General features: G+C 48.7%; 2 protein-coding genes across 3 annotated transcripts in view; one reads left to right on the forward strand and one right to left on the reverse strand.

Moving 5' to 3' along the window:
• The first annotated feature begins 804 nt into the window (after positions 1-804).
• NUDT15 (nudix hydrolase 15) lies at positions 805-10,244 on the forward strand. 2 transcript variants are annotated; one of them, XM_078880146.1, is made up of 6 exons: positions 805-944; positions 2,763-2,860; positions 4,131-4,282; positions 6,593-6,793; positions 8,750-8,946; positions 9,555-10,244. In XM_078880146.1, exons 3-6 carry the CDS (start codon positions 4,197-4,199, stop codon positions 9,674-9,676), a joined length of 606 nt encoding a protein of 201 aa, XP_078736272.1. In that variant the 5' UTR covers positions 805-944; positions 2,763-2,860; positions 4,131-4,196; the 3' UTR covers positions 9,677-10,244. The 2 variants fall into 2 exon arrangements, with proteins under 2 accessions (XP_078736272.1, XP_078736271.1); XM_078880145.1 differs by lacking the exon at positions 2,763-2,860.
• A 2,594-nt stretch (positions 10,245-12,838) lies between these two features.
• Positions 12,839-15,611, reverse strand: part of LOC144950128 (transcription initiation factor TFIID subunit 9-like) — a 6,298-nt gene continuing 3,525 nt past the window's right edge. Inside the window, exons 4-5 of the mRNA XM_078880189.1 lie at positions 14,124-14,301; positions 12,839-13,549 (exon numbers count right to left, since the gene is read on the reverse strand). Coding sequence (XP_078736315.1) covers positions 13,323-13,549; positions 14,124-14,301 — 405 coding nt within the window. The 3' untranslated portion in view covers positions 12,839-13,322. The remainder of the gene's footprint in view (positions 13,550-14,123; positions 14,302-15,611) is intronic.

Consider the following 15,611-nt stretch of genomic DNA (forward strand, 5'->3'; position numbering starts at 1 on the left):
CAATCTTCTCGATTTAGTAGAGCAGAGATTCTCATACCAGAAGAGGTGGTAACACTGCCTTTCTACACCGTCCTAAAGCAGGAATTCTGGAAGAGGTAGAAGACTAGATTTGAAGCTTTCGTGACTGCAAGGATTTAGGTTTTTTCGGTAAAGTCACCGTAGGTCTGTCATTCAGACTGTCTTCTCGACAGACCTGCTCTCCACCTGAGGACGGCTGCTTGCGTTGTGGCCGAAACGTCGTGAGAATTATTTTATTATGTTTTATTTTTATCATTTTATTATTTCCATTCTACGTGACTTTACCGAAAGAACCAAGAAGATGAATTCCTGCAGTCACGAAAGCTTTAAATCGAAAGATATTTGGGAACTTTATTTATTTATTCCGGAAGATTCCACCGCCGAATTATGTTTTTTTTACATCTTCCGGAAGATGATCGCCCCCCTCCCCTCCCTCTCCCACCTCCCCTCCCCCCCCCTTCCCCTCCCCCATTCCCTCCCCCTCCCCTCCCCCCTCCCCCTTCCCTCCCCCCTCCCCTCTCCCCTCCCCCCTCCCCTCTCCCCCCTTCCCTCCCTCCTTCCCTCCCCCCTCCCCTCTCCCCCCTTCCCTCCCCCCCTCCCCTCCCCCTTCCCTCCCCCCTCCCCTCTCCCCTCCCCCCTCCCCTCTCCCCCCTTCCCTCCCCCCTTCCCTCCCCCCTCCCCTCTCCCCTCCCCTCCCCCCTCCCCCACCCCCCTCTCCCCTCCCCCCAGCTAAACCGATAGGAGACGCAACGAGCGTCTACCGGTTTCGGCAGAGAGAGAGAGACGGGTGGAGGAGGAGGGATTTTACTTCCCGGTCTGAACGCGTGGCCGCGTGGCCGCGCCTGATGGTGACCCGGGGCAGACGTTTCTCGTGAGCACGAGAGGCCCCCTAGTGCCCCGCGCGGGCGGTGGGAGCTTGAGTGGTGGTGAGTGGTAGGGGGGGTGGTGAGTGGTGGGGGGGGGGAGTGTGGTAGGTGATAGGGGGGGTGGGTGGTGGGTGGTAGGGGGGGTGGTGGGTGGTAGGGGGGGTGGTGGTGGGTGGTAGGGGGTGGTGGTGGGTGGTAGGGGGTGGTGGTGGGTGGTAGGGGGGGTAGGGGGTGGTGGTGGTGGGTGGTAGGGGGGGGGTGGTTGGGGGTAGTGGTGGTGGGTGGTAGGGGGTGGTAGGGGGTGGGTAGGGGGTGGTGGTGGTGGGTGGTAGGGGGGGAGGTAGTGGTGGTGGGTGGTTGGTAGGGGGGGTGGTGGTGGGTGGTAGGGGGTGGTGGTGGGTGGTAGGGGGGGGGGTGGTTGGGGGTAGTGGTGGTGGGTGGTGGTGGGTGGTTGGTAGGGGGGTAGGGGGTGGTGGTGGGTGTATATTTGGAGTTTGCGGGTCTCTCATCATCACGGTGGTTAGAAGACGGTAACGACCTCGCCTGGTGGACAGGAGGTCGTGGGTTTGATCCTGACCCTGACGCCTGCTGCTGTATATTTGACATTTGTGATGATGTGTGACGAAGGGGGGGGGGGGGGTTGAGAAATGTGACGTCACATCAAAATGCGCAACTTTAAATAAATATAGAATTGTTATAACAACACTAATTGTTATAACAACACTCATACAACATCAATTAATTAAATATACTTTCTAATAAATGTTTTCTCCGACTACATCAGAGTGCAGCGCCACATTAAATACGCACTACAATGACAATAGTTTAAAGCGATTTGAAGCATGTTTTATTTTCCTTCCATGCTCTTAAGAGTATTTGGCTGTGATAAATCACTTTGCTGAGCTATCATTTAGGGAAAGGTCGTTTCTGAAAAAGGAGCTGTAATTTATCTTCTTGGTTCTTTCGGTAAAGTCACGTAGAAGGGAAATAATAAAAATAAAACAAAATTCTCACGACGTTTCGGCCACAACGCAAGCAGCCATCCTCAGGTGAAGAACAGGTCTGTCGGAAAGACAGCGTCTGAATGAAACACCACCAGGCTTGGAGCGTATATTTAAGCTGGGCTGGAGGGTGAAGAGCGCCTTGACAAAATAATTTGCATATCAATAGGAATTTAGCATATTTATTGGAAATGCAGATATGGGATTAGTCATTACTTGTGGAATGCGTAGGAGGTGGGCGGGGGGGTTTCAAAGTCATAATATGCCCGTGCATTACGCAGGATTAGCAGCATCAAAGGGAGGGAGTAAGATTAGCATTACTAATCGAAATTTGAGCTGTAATTTGTTTTAATGTCTTTAAATTGTATTATTTCTTCCTTCCAGCCTGCACTGCGGTGTTGCTGTCAATTCTCCCAAGTGTCCCCAGCCCTCTGCCAACACAAGTCCACCGTTCAATGCTTCGTTTTTGTTAAGCGTCTGAATAAGTTAACCTCGCTGTTTAGCTTTAAAAACAAAATCATGCTCGCACACCAGAGGTCGCAACCGGGTACCCGATACCCATATCCTACCCAATACCCGTCTTGTCTCTTCTCACAGTTCAAGTTCCTAGAATAAACCCACCCGCGCCTGCAACATGGCTTCATCCCAGAGGTCGCAATCAGGTACCCGTACCCAGGGTACGGGTACCCAGGGTACGGGTACGGCCGGGTACGGGTACCCGTTTGCGACCCTGGTGCGGCCGGGTACGGGTAAGGAATCAAAACCCGTTTGCGACCTCTGTCCACACCACTGTCAAACGCAATTCCTTTACCGTGTTGTGATTTTGCTACGTCTGAATGGACACGCGCATTAGATTGGTTCACTGATTCTTTTGCAGGGCCTTTCATTTGACCTTGCAGCAATGGACAGCTGCTGTTGGGTTTTGTGACCGCCAGCGTGAATTGCACAGCGCAGCAACTTTTAATCATAGCGTGGGTGAGCACCCACTGAGCATGCACCGAACACATGTTTAGGGTTCTTGGGATTCGGTAGGAATGCCTGGAGCCACATCTGAGACAAATTGAGCCACAAGGTCACGAGGTTAAACAACACTCATCCCAACCTGCTGAAGACACACGATGTGAAAATCAAACATCTTTCTGATTTCGATTTAAAGCTTTCGTGACTGCAGGGATTCATCTTCTTGGTTCTTTCGGTAAAGTCACGTAGAAGGGAAATAAAATAATTCAGACGCTGTCTTTCCGACAGACCTGTTCTTCACCTGATGACGGCTGCTTGCGTTGTGGCCGAAACGTCGTGAGAATTATTTTAGTATGTTTTATTTTTATTATTTTATTATTTCCCTTTTACGTGACTTTACCGAAAGAACCAAGAAGATATTTCTGATTACCTAGTTATAATTGAGTAAAAGCGGTATTTTACATTTTAATGTTTTTAGAATGTTGTGAATAGGAATCAGTGTTTCCCCCAATTGTATCCCGATTATGCCATTGGCGGTCATGCCATGCAAAGATGTACCAATTGGGGTCTCTGGCTGAGCAGTGAACCCCTTTTGTGGTGGCGAACAGCCCACGGAAGTTGATATCACAGAACTACATCTGAGGTCCAACAGCCATTCTAACAGTAATCTCGTGTACGTCCGCATCGCTTATAAAGCTCGGCGAAGAATGTTCCCACCTGTCACGTGGTTCGTGTGTTATTTTGTCCAGTAATCTGTGTGTGCTGCTGAAACGCTGCTGATTTTGTACACTCCCAGAAGGCTATGCGGCTGTGTAAGGAATACTTGAATGTGTTTTATTTTGTGTGGACAGACGGATTTGAGAAAGAAGTGTATTATTGTCTGCTCCTTTTGTCATTTATATTCTCCACAATGATGCCCATGATTATTTTGAGTTTTATTTGTTCACGGTGTCACTCTAATTTTCTATAGATGTTTACATATCTGACCTTTAGACGTAGCCACCTATATCTCGTTGAACTCTGTATGCAGTTTTGAAACTTTGAATCTGTGTGTTGGGGAGCAGTCCTGAGTCCCCCCTATGTCGAATCAGCCTTAAATGAGCGCCTGGTGCAATGTGTAAACATCGTCACTGGGGAGACAAAGGCGGCCGGACATGGTGCTGGTCACCCACCCACTCGCGTGCCGTGCCGGCCTTCGTAGGTGCTCGCTAACAGCACTTGCTCCAACAGTCTGTTAAGGCTACACGGGGGATCTTTATCTGTCTTTGTGTGTTTCTCTTTCCAGGACGTGTGAACGCCGAGTTGTGCAGAGTAGAGACGCCGGGGGAAACGGACCGCGCTTGTGATCTCGATGTCGGCGATTCTCACCCAAACTTCTCAGCGCTGTCTTCGCGCTTTCTCCCGCCTCGTGAGCAATCCCGCAGCGTGCAAGAGCCTGTGAGTTCAAGAATCCTCAGTGGGCTGCGATAGGCCATCTGATGTATTTTTAGTTTGAAATGTGGTGCATTGCCCTTTGATCAAATTAGAATCGTGATTTATACATGAGGAATCCGAAGAGCTATGAAGCTCTTCTTCACAGATGTCCAGTCGGGGCGGGTAAGAACGTTGCAACAACCAACAGTTACAAAAACACGATAGCAGTGCAAAGCACAAGACGGGTAAACAAATCGCCCAAACCCAAATACAGTAAAACCTTGGATTGCGAGTAACTTGGCCTGCGAGTGTTTTGCAAGACGAGCAATTAAAACAAAATATTAATTTGATAAACGAGCGAGGTCTGGCAATACGAGTAGTATGTGTATACGCTTTGTCTGCCGAGCGTCACGTGATCACAACTGATATACGAGTGCTTTGGATTACAAACACGCTTCCGGAACGAATTATGCTCGCAATCCAAGGTTTTACTGTACAACTAAACCATCCCCATCCTACCAGGCCAAAACCCACCGAGGCATTAACTTATTTGTCAGAAGCGACCTGGTCACGAATGATGGCTCAACGAAGTGGCTTATCACGTGGGAATGTATTGCAGCAAAATCATCTCAATGCATGTTTCAAAATGTGGAGGTGGGGGATGGTGCCTGGATAGTGCTTGGAATGAGTGACCCCACCGCAGAGGTCGCAAATGGGTTTTGATTCCTTACCCGTACCCGTACCCGGCCGCACCAGGGTCGCAAACGGGTACCCGTACCCTACCCGTACCCGGCCGGGGTACGGGTAGGGTACAGGTATCGGGTACCTGATTGCGACCTCTGGGATGAAGCCATGTTGCAGGCGCGGGTGGGTTGATTCTAGGAACTTGAATTGTGAGAAGAGACAAGACGTTGGGAAATGAGTGACAAACGGTTACTCACCAGTGACTCACGGCCTACCCGTACCCGTACCCGGCCGCACCAGGGTCGCAAACGGGTACCCGCAACCGGCCGGGTACGGGTAGCCGGGTATCGGGTAGGGTACGGGTATCGGGTACCCGGTTGCGACTTCTGCCCCACCGTGCATTACACAGATTGTGAGCGTATGCTGTGTGGCCACCTGGTGGGCACAAGTCGTACACAGCAGCCGAAATCAATTGCACTGAAAACGCCACGTGGCTTGCTGGCTTCAACCCATACTGACCAGCTTGGTGAAGTACGGTTACATATTACGCCGGTCTTTGGCGCATGGTGGTCGTCTGTCCTAAGCACTCATCCAGGCTCCGTCCGCCTTAGCGACTGATATCCGGGGTGATGGATCGCGTGCATCCTCGGTGAAAGGTTCATCGTCTCCGTGTGGACACTGCGATTGCAGGCAGTACAGCAAAATAAATTGTTGTACTGTGATTCTACGCTCCCACCGACCCACACTGACCAGCTTGGTGAAGTATGGTTAAATACCCCCCACCCTCCCCCACCACGACCCACACGTTGTGTGGGGTGACGCTCATCCAACAGTGGATTGACAAAAAACACAGCTGTACATCCTAAATTTGAAGCTTTCGTGACTGCAAGGATTCATACTCTTAGTTCTTTCGGTAAAGTCACGTAGGTAAAAAAATGAAATTAAAATTAATAAAAAATAAAGCAATAAAATCACGACGTTTCGGAGGCAACACAAGTCCCACCTGATGACGGAGACTTGTGTTGCCTCCGAAACGTCGTGATTTTATTTTTTTATTAATTTCAATTTCATTTTTTTACCTACGTGACTTTACCGAAAGAACTAAAAGTATACAGCTGTACATGTACAATGGGAAGTAAACAGTGGTCAAAAATATGGGTAGACTGGTCCCCACCATGGCAATGTGGAATTTCCACCACTGGCTTTGCGCTGCCAGCATCCGTGACCAACTGTCGCATTGCCCGTTGGGAGGATGGAGAGACACCGTTAGTTTTTGATGGAAGCTTGCATGGCACAGGAGGCCACGGCACTAATTTTAGGTCCAACTCAACAAACGGGAGCGCCAGATTTAGATACCACTTGGCACCGCCGTTATGCAGCGTTGCCAGGAGTATAGCCCTGAACACTGTCTCGACACTTCCACACGAGGATGCTGTGCCCTCTTTACCCAGTTCGTTGCTGTGACTTGCCGATTCACGCCCCACTGAACGCCTGTGAAATTAAAGGGCTTTCATAGCTCGTCGGATTCCTCCAGCCAGTCTGAATAACGATTCCGATTCGGGGTTCACGTGGTCCATTTACCCAACAACTTTTGTTATTGTTTGGCGTAGAGGCACAGCGTACCGTCAATGTGTGTGGTTGCGCGTATAGGAAGCCGGGGCCGAGCCGACCCTTGAAAAGCGCCGTCTCTGCCGACCACCGGCACCACCACCACCAAGAACGCCGCCCCGGTGTGGGCGTGATGGTCGTGGTGCACAGCGCCCTGCGCCCCGGCTGTGTGCTGCTGGGACGCCGCAAGACCGGCCTTGGCGCCGGCCTCTACCAGCTGCCTGGCGGATACCTGGAGTTTGGGTAATGCAGCGGCGTACGGACCACGCGAGTGGGGTCCGAATACATAAACTCGTTACATACGTGAACTCTCGGTTTAAAGCTTTCGTGACTGCAGGGATTCATCTTCTTGGTTCTTTAGGTACAGTCACGTAGAATGGAAATAATAAAATAATAAAAATAAAACGTAATAAAATTTTGATTTAAAGCTTTCGTGACTGCAGGGATTCATCTTCTTGGTTCTTTCGGTAAAGTCACGTAGAATGGAAATAAAAAAATAATAAAAATAAAACCTAATTAAATAATTCTCACGACGTTTCGGCCACAACGCAAGCAGCCGTCCTCAGGTGGAGAACAGATCTGTCGAGAAGACAGAGTCTGAATGACACACCCCAGGCTTGGAGCGTCTTAGAGTCGCGGCATCTCTTCAGAAAGGTGAGACTCGATTAGCTGAGCCTTCTTATTTCGTGACTGCAGGGATTCATATCATATCCCTGCAGTCACGAAAGCTTTAAATCGAAATTTAACCGCCACTACGGGGTGGGATTCCACAAAACTTTAAGATCTTTCAACAAACTCCGGGATAAGAAGACTCAGCTAATCTAGTCTCTCACCTTTCTGAAGAAATGCCGCGACTCTAAGACGCTCCAAGCCTGGGGTGTGTCATTCAGACTCTGTCTTCTCGACAGACCTGTTCTCCACCTGAGGACGGCTGCTTGCGTTGTGGCCGAAACGTCGTGAGAATTATTTTCTTATGTTTTATTTTTATTATTTTATTATTTCCATTCTACGTGACTTTACCGAAAGAACCAAGAAGATACGTGAACTCGTTTTGTTTAGAACTGCTGTTTGTGTTTAGTTTGTTGTCCTTCCCCCACACCTCCGATGAGCACGGTTGGCTACGTACGGTGCAAAATAAGTTTAGCATACGTACATAGTGGTCATACAGCCCAATCTCCGAACCCCATATTGTAAAGCAGTGTAGTCTGCGTTCCTTCATCGTAGGAGGAACAGCAAAACGACATGAACTCTCTATCCTGAAGCCATCCCGTTGTGGCTAGGAGACATCGACTTTGGCATTTAGCGCCCGAACATATTGCTGCTATCATATGCAACAATAGAGTTTGAATGGCTTGTGGGTGTCCGTGTTATCAGTGTTTTACGGAAGCATATGGGATGCTTATTATAGTTGTACCGGGGAGTTGTCCGTCCGTCCGTCTCCGGAGACTTATGTTCATTTCTGGAAAAAGTAAAAATACTGAATCATAATGAAACTGATTGTAATTAAACTATTAAACTATAAACTATTTGTATTTTACCAGGTAAGGCCCACTGAGCTATATAGCTCTTTTTCAAAAGCGCCCTGGACACACATAATATCATGTGGAAATTTATAGCCTTCAAATACTCTAAACACGTGTTTATAAACGTGGAGGGAAAAACCAGAGAAAAATCCACGCGACCGCGGGGAGAACATGCAAACTCAAAATACGCAGGTATCAGTGTCGGGATCGATCCCACAACCTCCTGTACACCATGCGAGGTAGTTAACATCTCCTAGCCACCGCTGCGCCCTGCATTCTTTGCTTCTTCCCCACCCTGTATCCCCTCGGCAGAGGTAACTGGGTACCCGATACCCGTACCCTACCCGATACCCGTACCCGGCCGGGTACGGGTACCCATTTGCGACCCTGGTGCGGCCGGGTACGGGTACGGGTAGGCCGTGAGTCACTGGTGAGTAACTGTTTGTCACTCATTTCCCAACGTCTTGTCTCTTCTCACAATTCAAGTTCCTAGAATCAACCCACCCGCGCCTGCAACATGGCTTCATCCCAGAGGTCGCAATCAGGTACCCGATACCCGTACCCTACCCATACCCAGCCGGGTACGGGTAGGGTACGGGTACCCGTTTGCGACCCTGGTGCGGCCGGGTACGGGTAAGGAATCAAAACCCGTTTGCGACCTCTGCCCCTCGGCCAGCGAGGAGTGGGAGGAGTGCGCGAGGCGGGAGGCGCTGGAGGAGACGGGACTGCGCGTGTGCGACGTGCGCTTCTCCACCGTCGTCAACTCCGTGCGCCGTGACGAGGGCAGCCACTTCGTCACCATCTTCATGCGGGCCGCCGTGGATCTCGCGTTCCGGCAGGAGCCACAGAACGTGGAGCCACACAAGAACGAGGGTGAGGCGTGGGGGCAGTGGCCGGTGTGGCTCGGCAGTTTAGCGCCCCGTGCCGGCAGCGCTGAGATTCTGGGTTCGATTCTAGGTTTAATTCTGGGTTTCAGCCACCCGTGAATAAGCCGAGTTCTCAATGGTAGTTAGTTCATGGTCTCAGCCCGGTCACCGTACATACATACTTTGCAGAATTCAGACTCAAGGACTCTAGGATATTTCCTGCACATCAGCCAGTAACTGGTTCCAGGTATTGTATGTTGAACTTAAATTTCGATTTAAAGCTTTCGTGACTGCAGGGATTCATCTTCTTGGTTCTTTCGGTAAAGTCACGTAGAAGGGAAATAATAAAATAATAAAACATAATCAAATACAATTCTCACGACTTTTCGGCCACAACGCAAGCAGCCGTCCTCAGGTGAAGAACAGGTCTTTTGGAAAGACAGCGTCTGAATGAACGTTGAACTTTTTTCCCACCGTACGTAAGCGAGCGCGCTAATCGGAGCTACAGCAGATCACCGTGGACTGCGGATCGTAGACGGAGCTGGCTACGGTGACCGTGATGGCGTAGATGATGATGATGACGATGCTGGTGGTGCCGCCTCTTGGGTCATGCAGCTTGGGTGTGGACGCCCTGGGAGGAGCTGCCTCCGCCAAGTCAACTTTTCTGGGCCCTGGCCGTTGCCAAGCGGCAGGGGTACCACCCGTTCCGGGACCCAGAGGCACCGGCTGGAACGTGACCGCGAGTCTGGGCCACGCTGAGAATGGCGGTGGTTATGAGTGGGACCGCATGCATAAGAAGAAAACGGACTTCCCACCAAGCTGAGGCCAAAATGCCAGGATACCGTCGAGATGAGCACCACCCATATAATCGTTAAATGCACTGTGATAACGACACGCAGTATACAATGTATTTTAAATGCACTAGGAATGCATTAGCGAAGCGCACGTGTGTTAAATAGACTCGCGAGTATGTTACGCGATTTATGTATATTGAAATCGTGAGAATACATTATAGAGTGTGCAAGTGTTTGTTAAGTGTAATCGAATAGCATGTATACATTTTTTTGGTGGGGGAGGGGGGGGCTAATTATCTCTTGTAGATATTCTGCATTCACGTAGCGCCGTTCATGGCAACCCAATGCTGAATCAGGGCCTCGCCACACCCATGCGGGTTATTTGACCATACTTCGCCATGCCGATCAGTACGGAAGCTGTGGAGGGAGACAGCATTGACCTGGGCGTATAGGGTATAGGACGATAAATGGATTTTTCTGCACTGCTATTTTCTGACCACCGTGGATGGAGTGCCACAGCCTTTGGCAATGGTTCTTAACTTTTACTGCAGCCTTGCACCTCTTTGGTTCTCAATCGTACAAAAAAGGTTTCATGTTAATTAGTACACAGGTTTGATGAAACAAAGTAGTTATACTAACGTGACCGTGTTTAATTTGCATTTCGATTATTTACCTTCTAAAAAAGTCTGGCCGTGTCTCGCACCCCCAGAAAGGGCATCTCGCACCACCAGGGGGTGTGTGCGCCCCAGGGGAAGAACCACTGGCCTATAGCAACATGCTACAACCCATCAAACCTGCAATATGGATGCTGTGCTTGGTAGTCACCCATCCAGGCACTATCCAGCCTTTCGCCTGCTTAGCTTCTAATATTTGATGGGATCAGGTGTACTCGAGGTAATTTGGTAACAGGCCATATATACGTTGGATACAATAAAAATATATATGTAAAAACAACAGTTTATAAATATATGAAATGTCAATAGAAATTACAGTAAAACCTTGGATTGCGAGTAACTTGGTCTGCGAGTGTTTTGCAAGACGAGAATTTTTTTAAAATAAATATTAATTTGATAAACGAGCGAGGTCTTGCAATACGAGTAGTGCGTGCATACGCTGTCTGCCGAGCGTCACGTGATCACAACTGATATACGAGTGCTTTGGATTACAAACACGTTTCCGGAACGAATTATGCTCGCAATCCAAGGTTTTACTGCACACAACTACTTATGAGTGGGGTGGTTTGCCCTATGAACTGCATTTTTTTAGGAGTAAATGTGCCACGGCTTTTTCAGGGCTTGTTCAAATGAGAGAAGAAAAAAAATCGCCCTGCATGAGCGTGTTGGTGAAATTGGGCATTCGAGGAGTCTCTGTCAAAACGGAATCATGTTTTTAATGTTTAGATCTTATTTACACGAACATATCATGACGGTATATTTTTCAGATCAAACTATCGTTCTTAAAAAAAGTGAAAAAACCCTAAACGAAAACCCCCTTGTGTCCTTTAAATACTTGAGACGTTGTTATCTCGGGTTGTAGAATGTTTCAGACATGAGCAACACGAAACTTTAAAGTCTGTGACAACACGGCAACAGCTGACCCCCCCCTCCCCTAGAGCCAGTGGTCCGTTAGTAAAAAAAAATGTATACATTGCTGCAGTGACATCTATCACACAATTTTTAAAGTCACCTTTTTTAGATATATATGTTTTACTTCCAAGCTTTCGTCATACACAATCTGACACACACACAGGCTAGCTATCTTCAAAAAGAGTTATTTGCTATTCGGGCCATCTTCCTTGAGAATTCAATTTAAATTAACGTTCGAACATGTTTTCCGTTCTCACAACAAATAAACGATCCGAACGGTGTAACAATTCTACCACTACCATTCGTCATGTACTGCGCCCTTCCCGTGCACCACATCTCGGGGGCACATGTCTTGCAAACTGCAGGGTAAGATTATAAACACCCAGCAGTGTTGCGAAACCCACAACAGTAACTTGAGTTTCCATGGGAAAGCCAACTTGAGTCCACTCAAAACTGGTCTCAGTTGGAGAAATTTCTCTCGAACTCGAGCTGAAGGACAACTTGAGTCGGCTGACACATTGGCATTTCCACAAGTTGCTCCTCTTATCACACGAGTTGAGCACATCCCAGAGGTCGCAACCGGGTACCCGATACCCGTACCCTACCCGATACCCGGCTACCCGTACCCAGCCGGGTACGGGTACCCATTTGCGACCCTGGTGCGGCCGGGTACGGGTAAGGAATCAAAACCCGTTTGCGACCTCTGGCACATCCTTGCCAGAAACGGGTCCTCGTGAGACTTTCCCCAAGAAATACCCGAATCGAATGTCACAACTTCGTTGCCGACAAAAAATGGAACGTCGTGATACGTAACTTCTATCGGTAAAACCAAACGCTATTGCCATTCACTCCCATTTCGATTGCACCGTGGACTGCTGATGTGTTTTCCGCTCGGCCAGAAAGCCGACGTAGGGAAACCCGTGCCGGTCAGTGAAGCGAAAATCGGCTCAGGGAAAATGTTGGGTTGTATCTTGAATTCACGGCCATCTAGAAATTTGTCAACGCACTGCTTGCAGCGGCAACTCGAATTCAAACTTGAGTTCAGCGTCTCGTGAAAACTCGAGACAGGGGTGTAGGTGCACCTGAAAGTGCAAGACCACAAACCAAAACATGGGTACTGGGAGGCCAGTAGTTTGGCAGTACAGTAAGTAGGTAGGTTTTTTTCTCCAGACATCTGGCTTTCTCCAAAATGACAAAATAAAATAAGTCAAACATACCAAGCAATATCACCATGAACAAAGTGTAATTAAAGAAGGCTTCTTGAATAAAGAGCATATTTATCCATATTGGATACATTTTCATTGAGAGGTGATGCCAATACAAATTGTATTGCCATCATCCAGTTGGCAAATTGGACAAAGTGTGTGGGCAACTGTGATAGGTGGGTGGGTGAATGAGAGTGCAGCTGGAGAAGCAGGCAAGGGTACAGATGGGCGAGCGGGCAGATGGAACAGAAGTTGGGCATGGAATCATTTGCCCCTGCCTGTCAATCGTAATAATTCAGGACCACAACACGATACAAGAGAACGCAGCATTTAGTTTCGTTTGCATTATCTGCCTCATACGCCGTCTCGTACGATCCGTGAAACTCAACGTAACGGCATCGTTTGCGTGTGATTTGCAAAACATCGTTCAGTGATCGATCGTGGCACGCACCATTGGATGCACGCCTGGTGAGAATAAGAATCAATTTTAACCGCCAAGGCCGTTACATGCCGAACACGTGGGGTAAGCGGTCAGGCTAGGTGAAGGGGTTGTCAACCAAAACAACTTGGAGAGCCATTTTTTTTTTATATGATACAAAACTCAATATTTCAAGAGCCACAATGCATGTGAATACATTCATGGGCTAGTGAGTGGATGTGCAATTGCGTTGGCGGGTAGGTTAAGTGGATGGGTGGGGCAAGCGGGTGGATGGGGTTGTGCGAGAGGGGTGTGAGACTGGTGGAAGATCTGTGTGGGCCGGTAGGCAAGTTGAGCGTTTGCGCGTCGGCGGCGACGCTTCACGCGTTATCGTAGTCGTCGTCGTCATCCTCGTGCTTGCGCTTGAGAGGGTTCGTGTCCGAGCTGCCCGCCTGCTGCTGCTGCTGCTGCTGCTGCGACGGCTGCAGAGGGGAGTGCGTGAATGAGGCGCCGGCGCTGCTCGTAGTGATCAGGATGTTCTTGCCGGCCGCCACGAGCGACGGCGCGTTGATGAGCACGCTCTGCACCGCCGTGCTGATCGGCGTGGCTGGACACACCGAGAGAGAGAAGAACATTTGTGAAATCTCAAAACGTGTCGATATGGATTGTAAGCTATGATTTTTTTTGTTTTCCTACATTGGTACTGTTGGAATTTAAATTCAAACATTTAGCGCAATCTCAAAGAATTACCCAACAACCGAATGAGGAACACTTTTATAACAACTCGTGCAAAAGAAAGGTGCAGAGATGAGACGATGGTGAGCAAGTTTGTCATTGGGAGTATGGAATGAGAGAGGTGAACATCTCAAGTTCAAGTTCATGTATTAGGTACAGCCCTGTGAGCCATTCGGCTCTTGAATCGGGTGCAACCGCAACAAACAAAAAACATCTTAAAGTGAATATGTGACTAAGTGCAAACAGAAAATCCAAGAAAAGACAGCAAAATATTGCTGGATTCACAGCCAGCGAAGCTACGAAAATAATGAACGTATTTTCCGAATAAGACGGACTCTAGGGAAATAAGCCGTGGAGGGAGGCCCAAAAGGCCGTCTCCCTTGGTGCTTTTGGATGAACTTCTGGAGTGCGTTGATGTGCGGCGGGCGGGCGGGAGCTGAGCTCACATGGCTTGAGCGTGCTGGGCGTCGAGGGCAGCTGCAGCGTGATCCGCTGGCCGATGGAGACCGATGTCCCCACCTTGGTCGTCCCGGCCACACCCTGGGAGCTGCTGGCTCCTGTCAGAACAACAACAACAAACAACCCAGCATATGATAAGTGTTTTTTTACCCTTCTATCTGGCAACAAAACTGACACCTTTTTTACAAGGAGTCATGTTAACATAGACCACAATACCTGCGGTCATAATGCAAACAAAAACATAACTCTGATAATGTATGCACTGTCCTTGAAGTTGATTGGTCCACACCCGAGACAGCTTTCCTTAGAGCCTAGTCTCACGTGGGTTGGACCAGATGACGCCAAAAGGCAACCCATGTGAGACTAGGCTCTAAGGAAAGCTGTCTCGGGTGTGGACCAATCAACTTCAAGGACAGTGCACATTATCAGAGTTATGTTTTTTGTTTGCATTATGACTGCAGGTATTGTGGTCTATGTAAACATGACTCCTTGTAAAAAAGGTGTCAGTTTTGTTACCAGATAGAAGGGTAAAAAACCCACATCATATTTTTACTGGGCAAATGAGGTTCCAATGGAACCCAACATATGTTCGCGATACAAATAACATCACAAGCTATACGTGGGATATAATCGGTGTTTCATGAAAATAATCGGGTTTTGTTGAGAAAGCAGATGTACCAGGGCATCCCACCCCGAAATTAACCCGGGACTTCGAGGACACGCTACTCACATGAATTGTGTGTCCTCAAAGCTCCCGAGCTGCATCGGCTTCCGGTTGCCCAACGAATAGATTATAAGATCGCACTCATCACACACAAAGTGCTTGCCACAAATGCACCAAAATACTTCGCTGATGTCAAGGACCATAAACCATCAAGCAAACTACGGTCATTCTGGCAGCGACTTTCGGCTAGCCATCGAACAAAAACGGGTCACCGCATTGCGCGCTTTCAGATGCGTTTCTGCGGCCGTCTGGAACGCTCTTCCGATATTAGGAAGCCACTGGAGCTATGCACTTTTAGATCTATATTGAAAACTAATTTCTTAAGAACTGCTTTTTGTGTTTAGTTTGTTGTCCTTCCCCCACACCTGGCTACGTATGGTGCGAAAGAAGTTCAACATACATATACATACATGAATGGCTCGGCAGGATTTAATATTGTAGAGTGGGGCATGTTGTTGAACCTGGGTAGGGTGTCTAAATATATGTGGCTAGGTGTAGATCTGGACACACTTATCGGTGAGCTCCTCCGGCAGGCAAGGCTGCGGTGGCTGGGCATGCGAGCTCCATGACCCCAGCCAACGCTGGCAGCCTTGCCTGCCCAAACAGATTTTGTTTGGCCGGATAGAGGGGGGCTATACGGGCACGGCACGGCTTCAAGAAGAGATCGAGTGATGTGGTACAAGAGGACATGGAGCTGAGTGGACTCACCTAAAATTGGTACCAGCGTGGTTGTCAAGACAAGAAAAGAAAG

The sequence above is a fragment of the Lampetra fluviatilis genome, chromosome 56 (assembly GCF_964198595.1).
Source record: "Lampetra fluviatilis chromosome 56, kcLamFluv1.1, whole genome shotgun sequence".
Lineage (NCBI taxonomy): Eukaryota > Metazoa > Chordata > Hyperoartia > Petromyzontiformes > Petromyzontidae > Lampetra > Lampetra fluviatilis.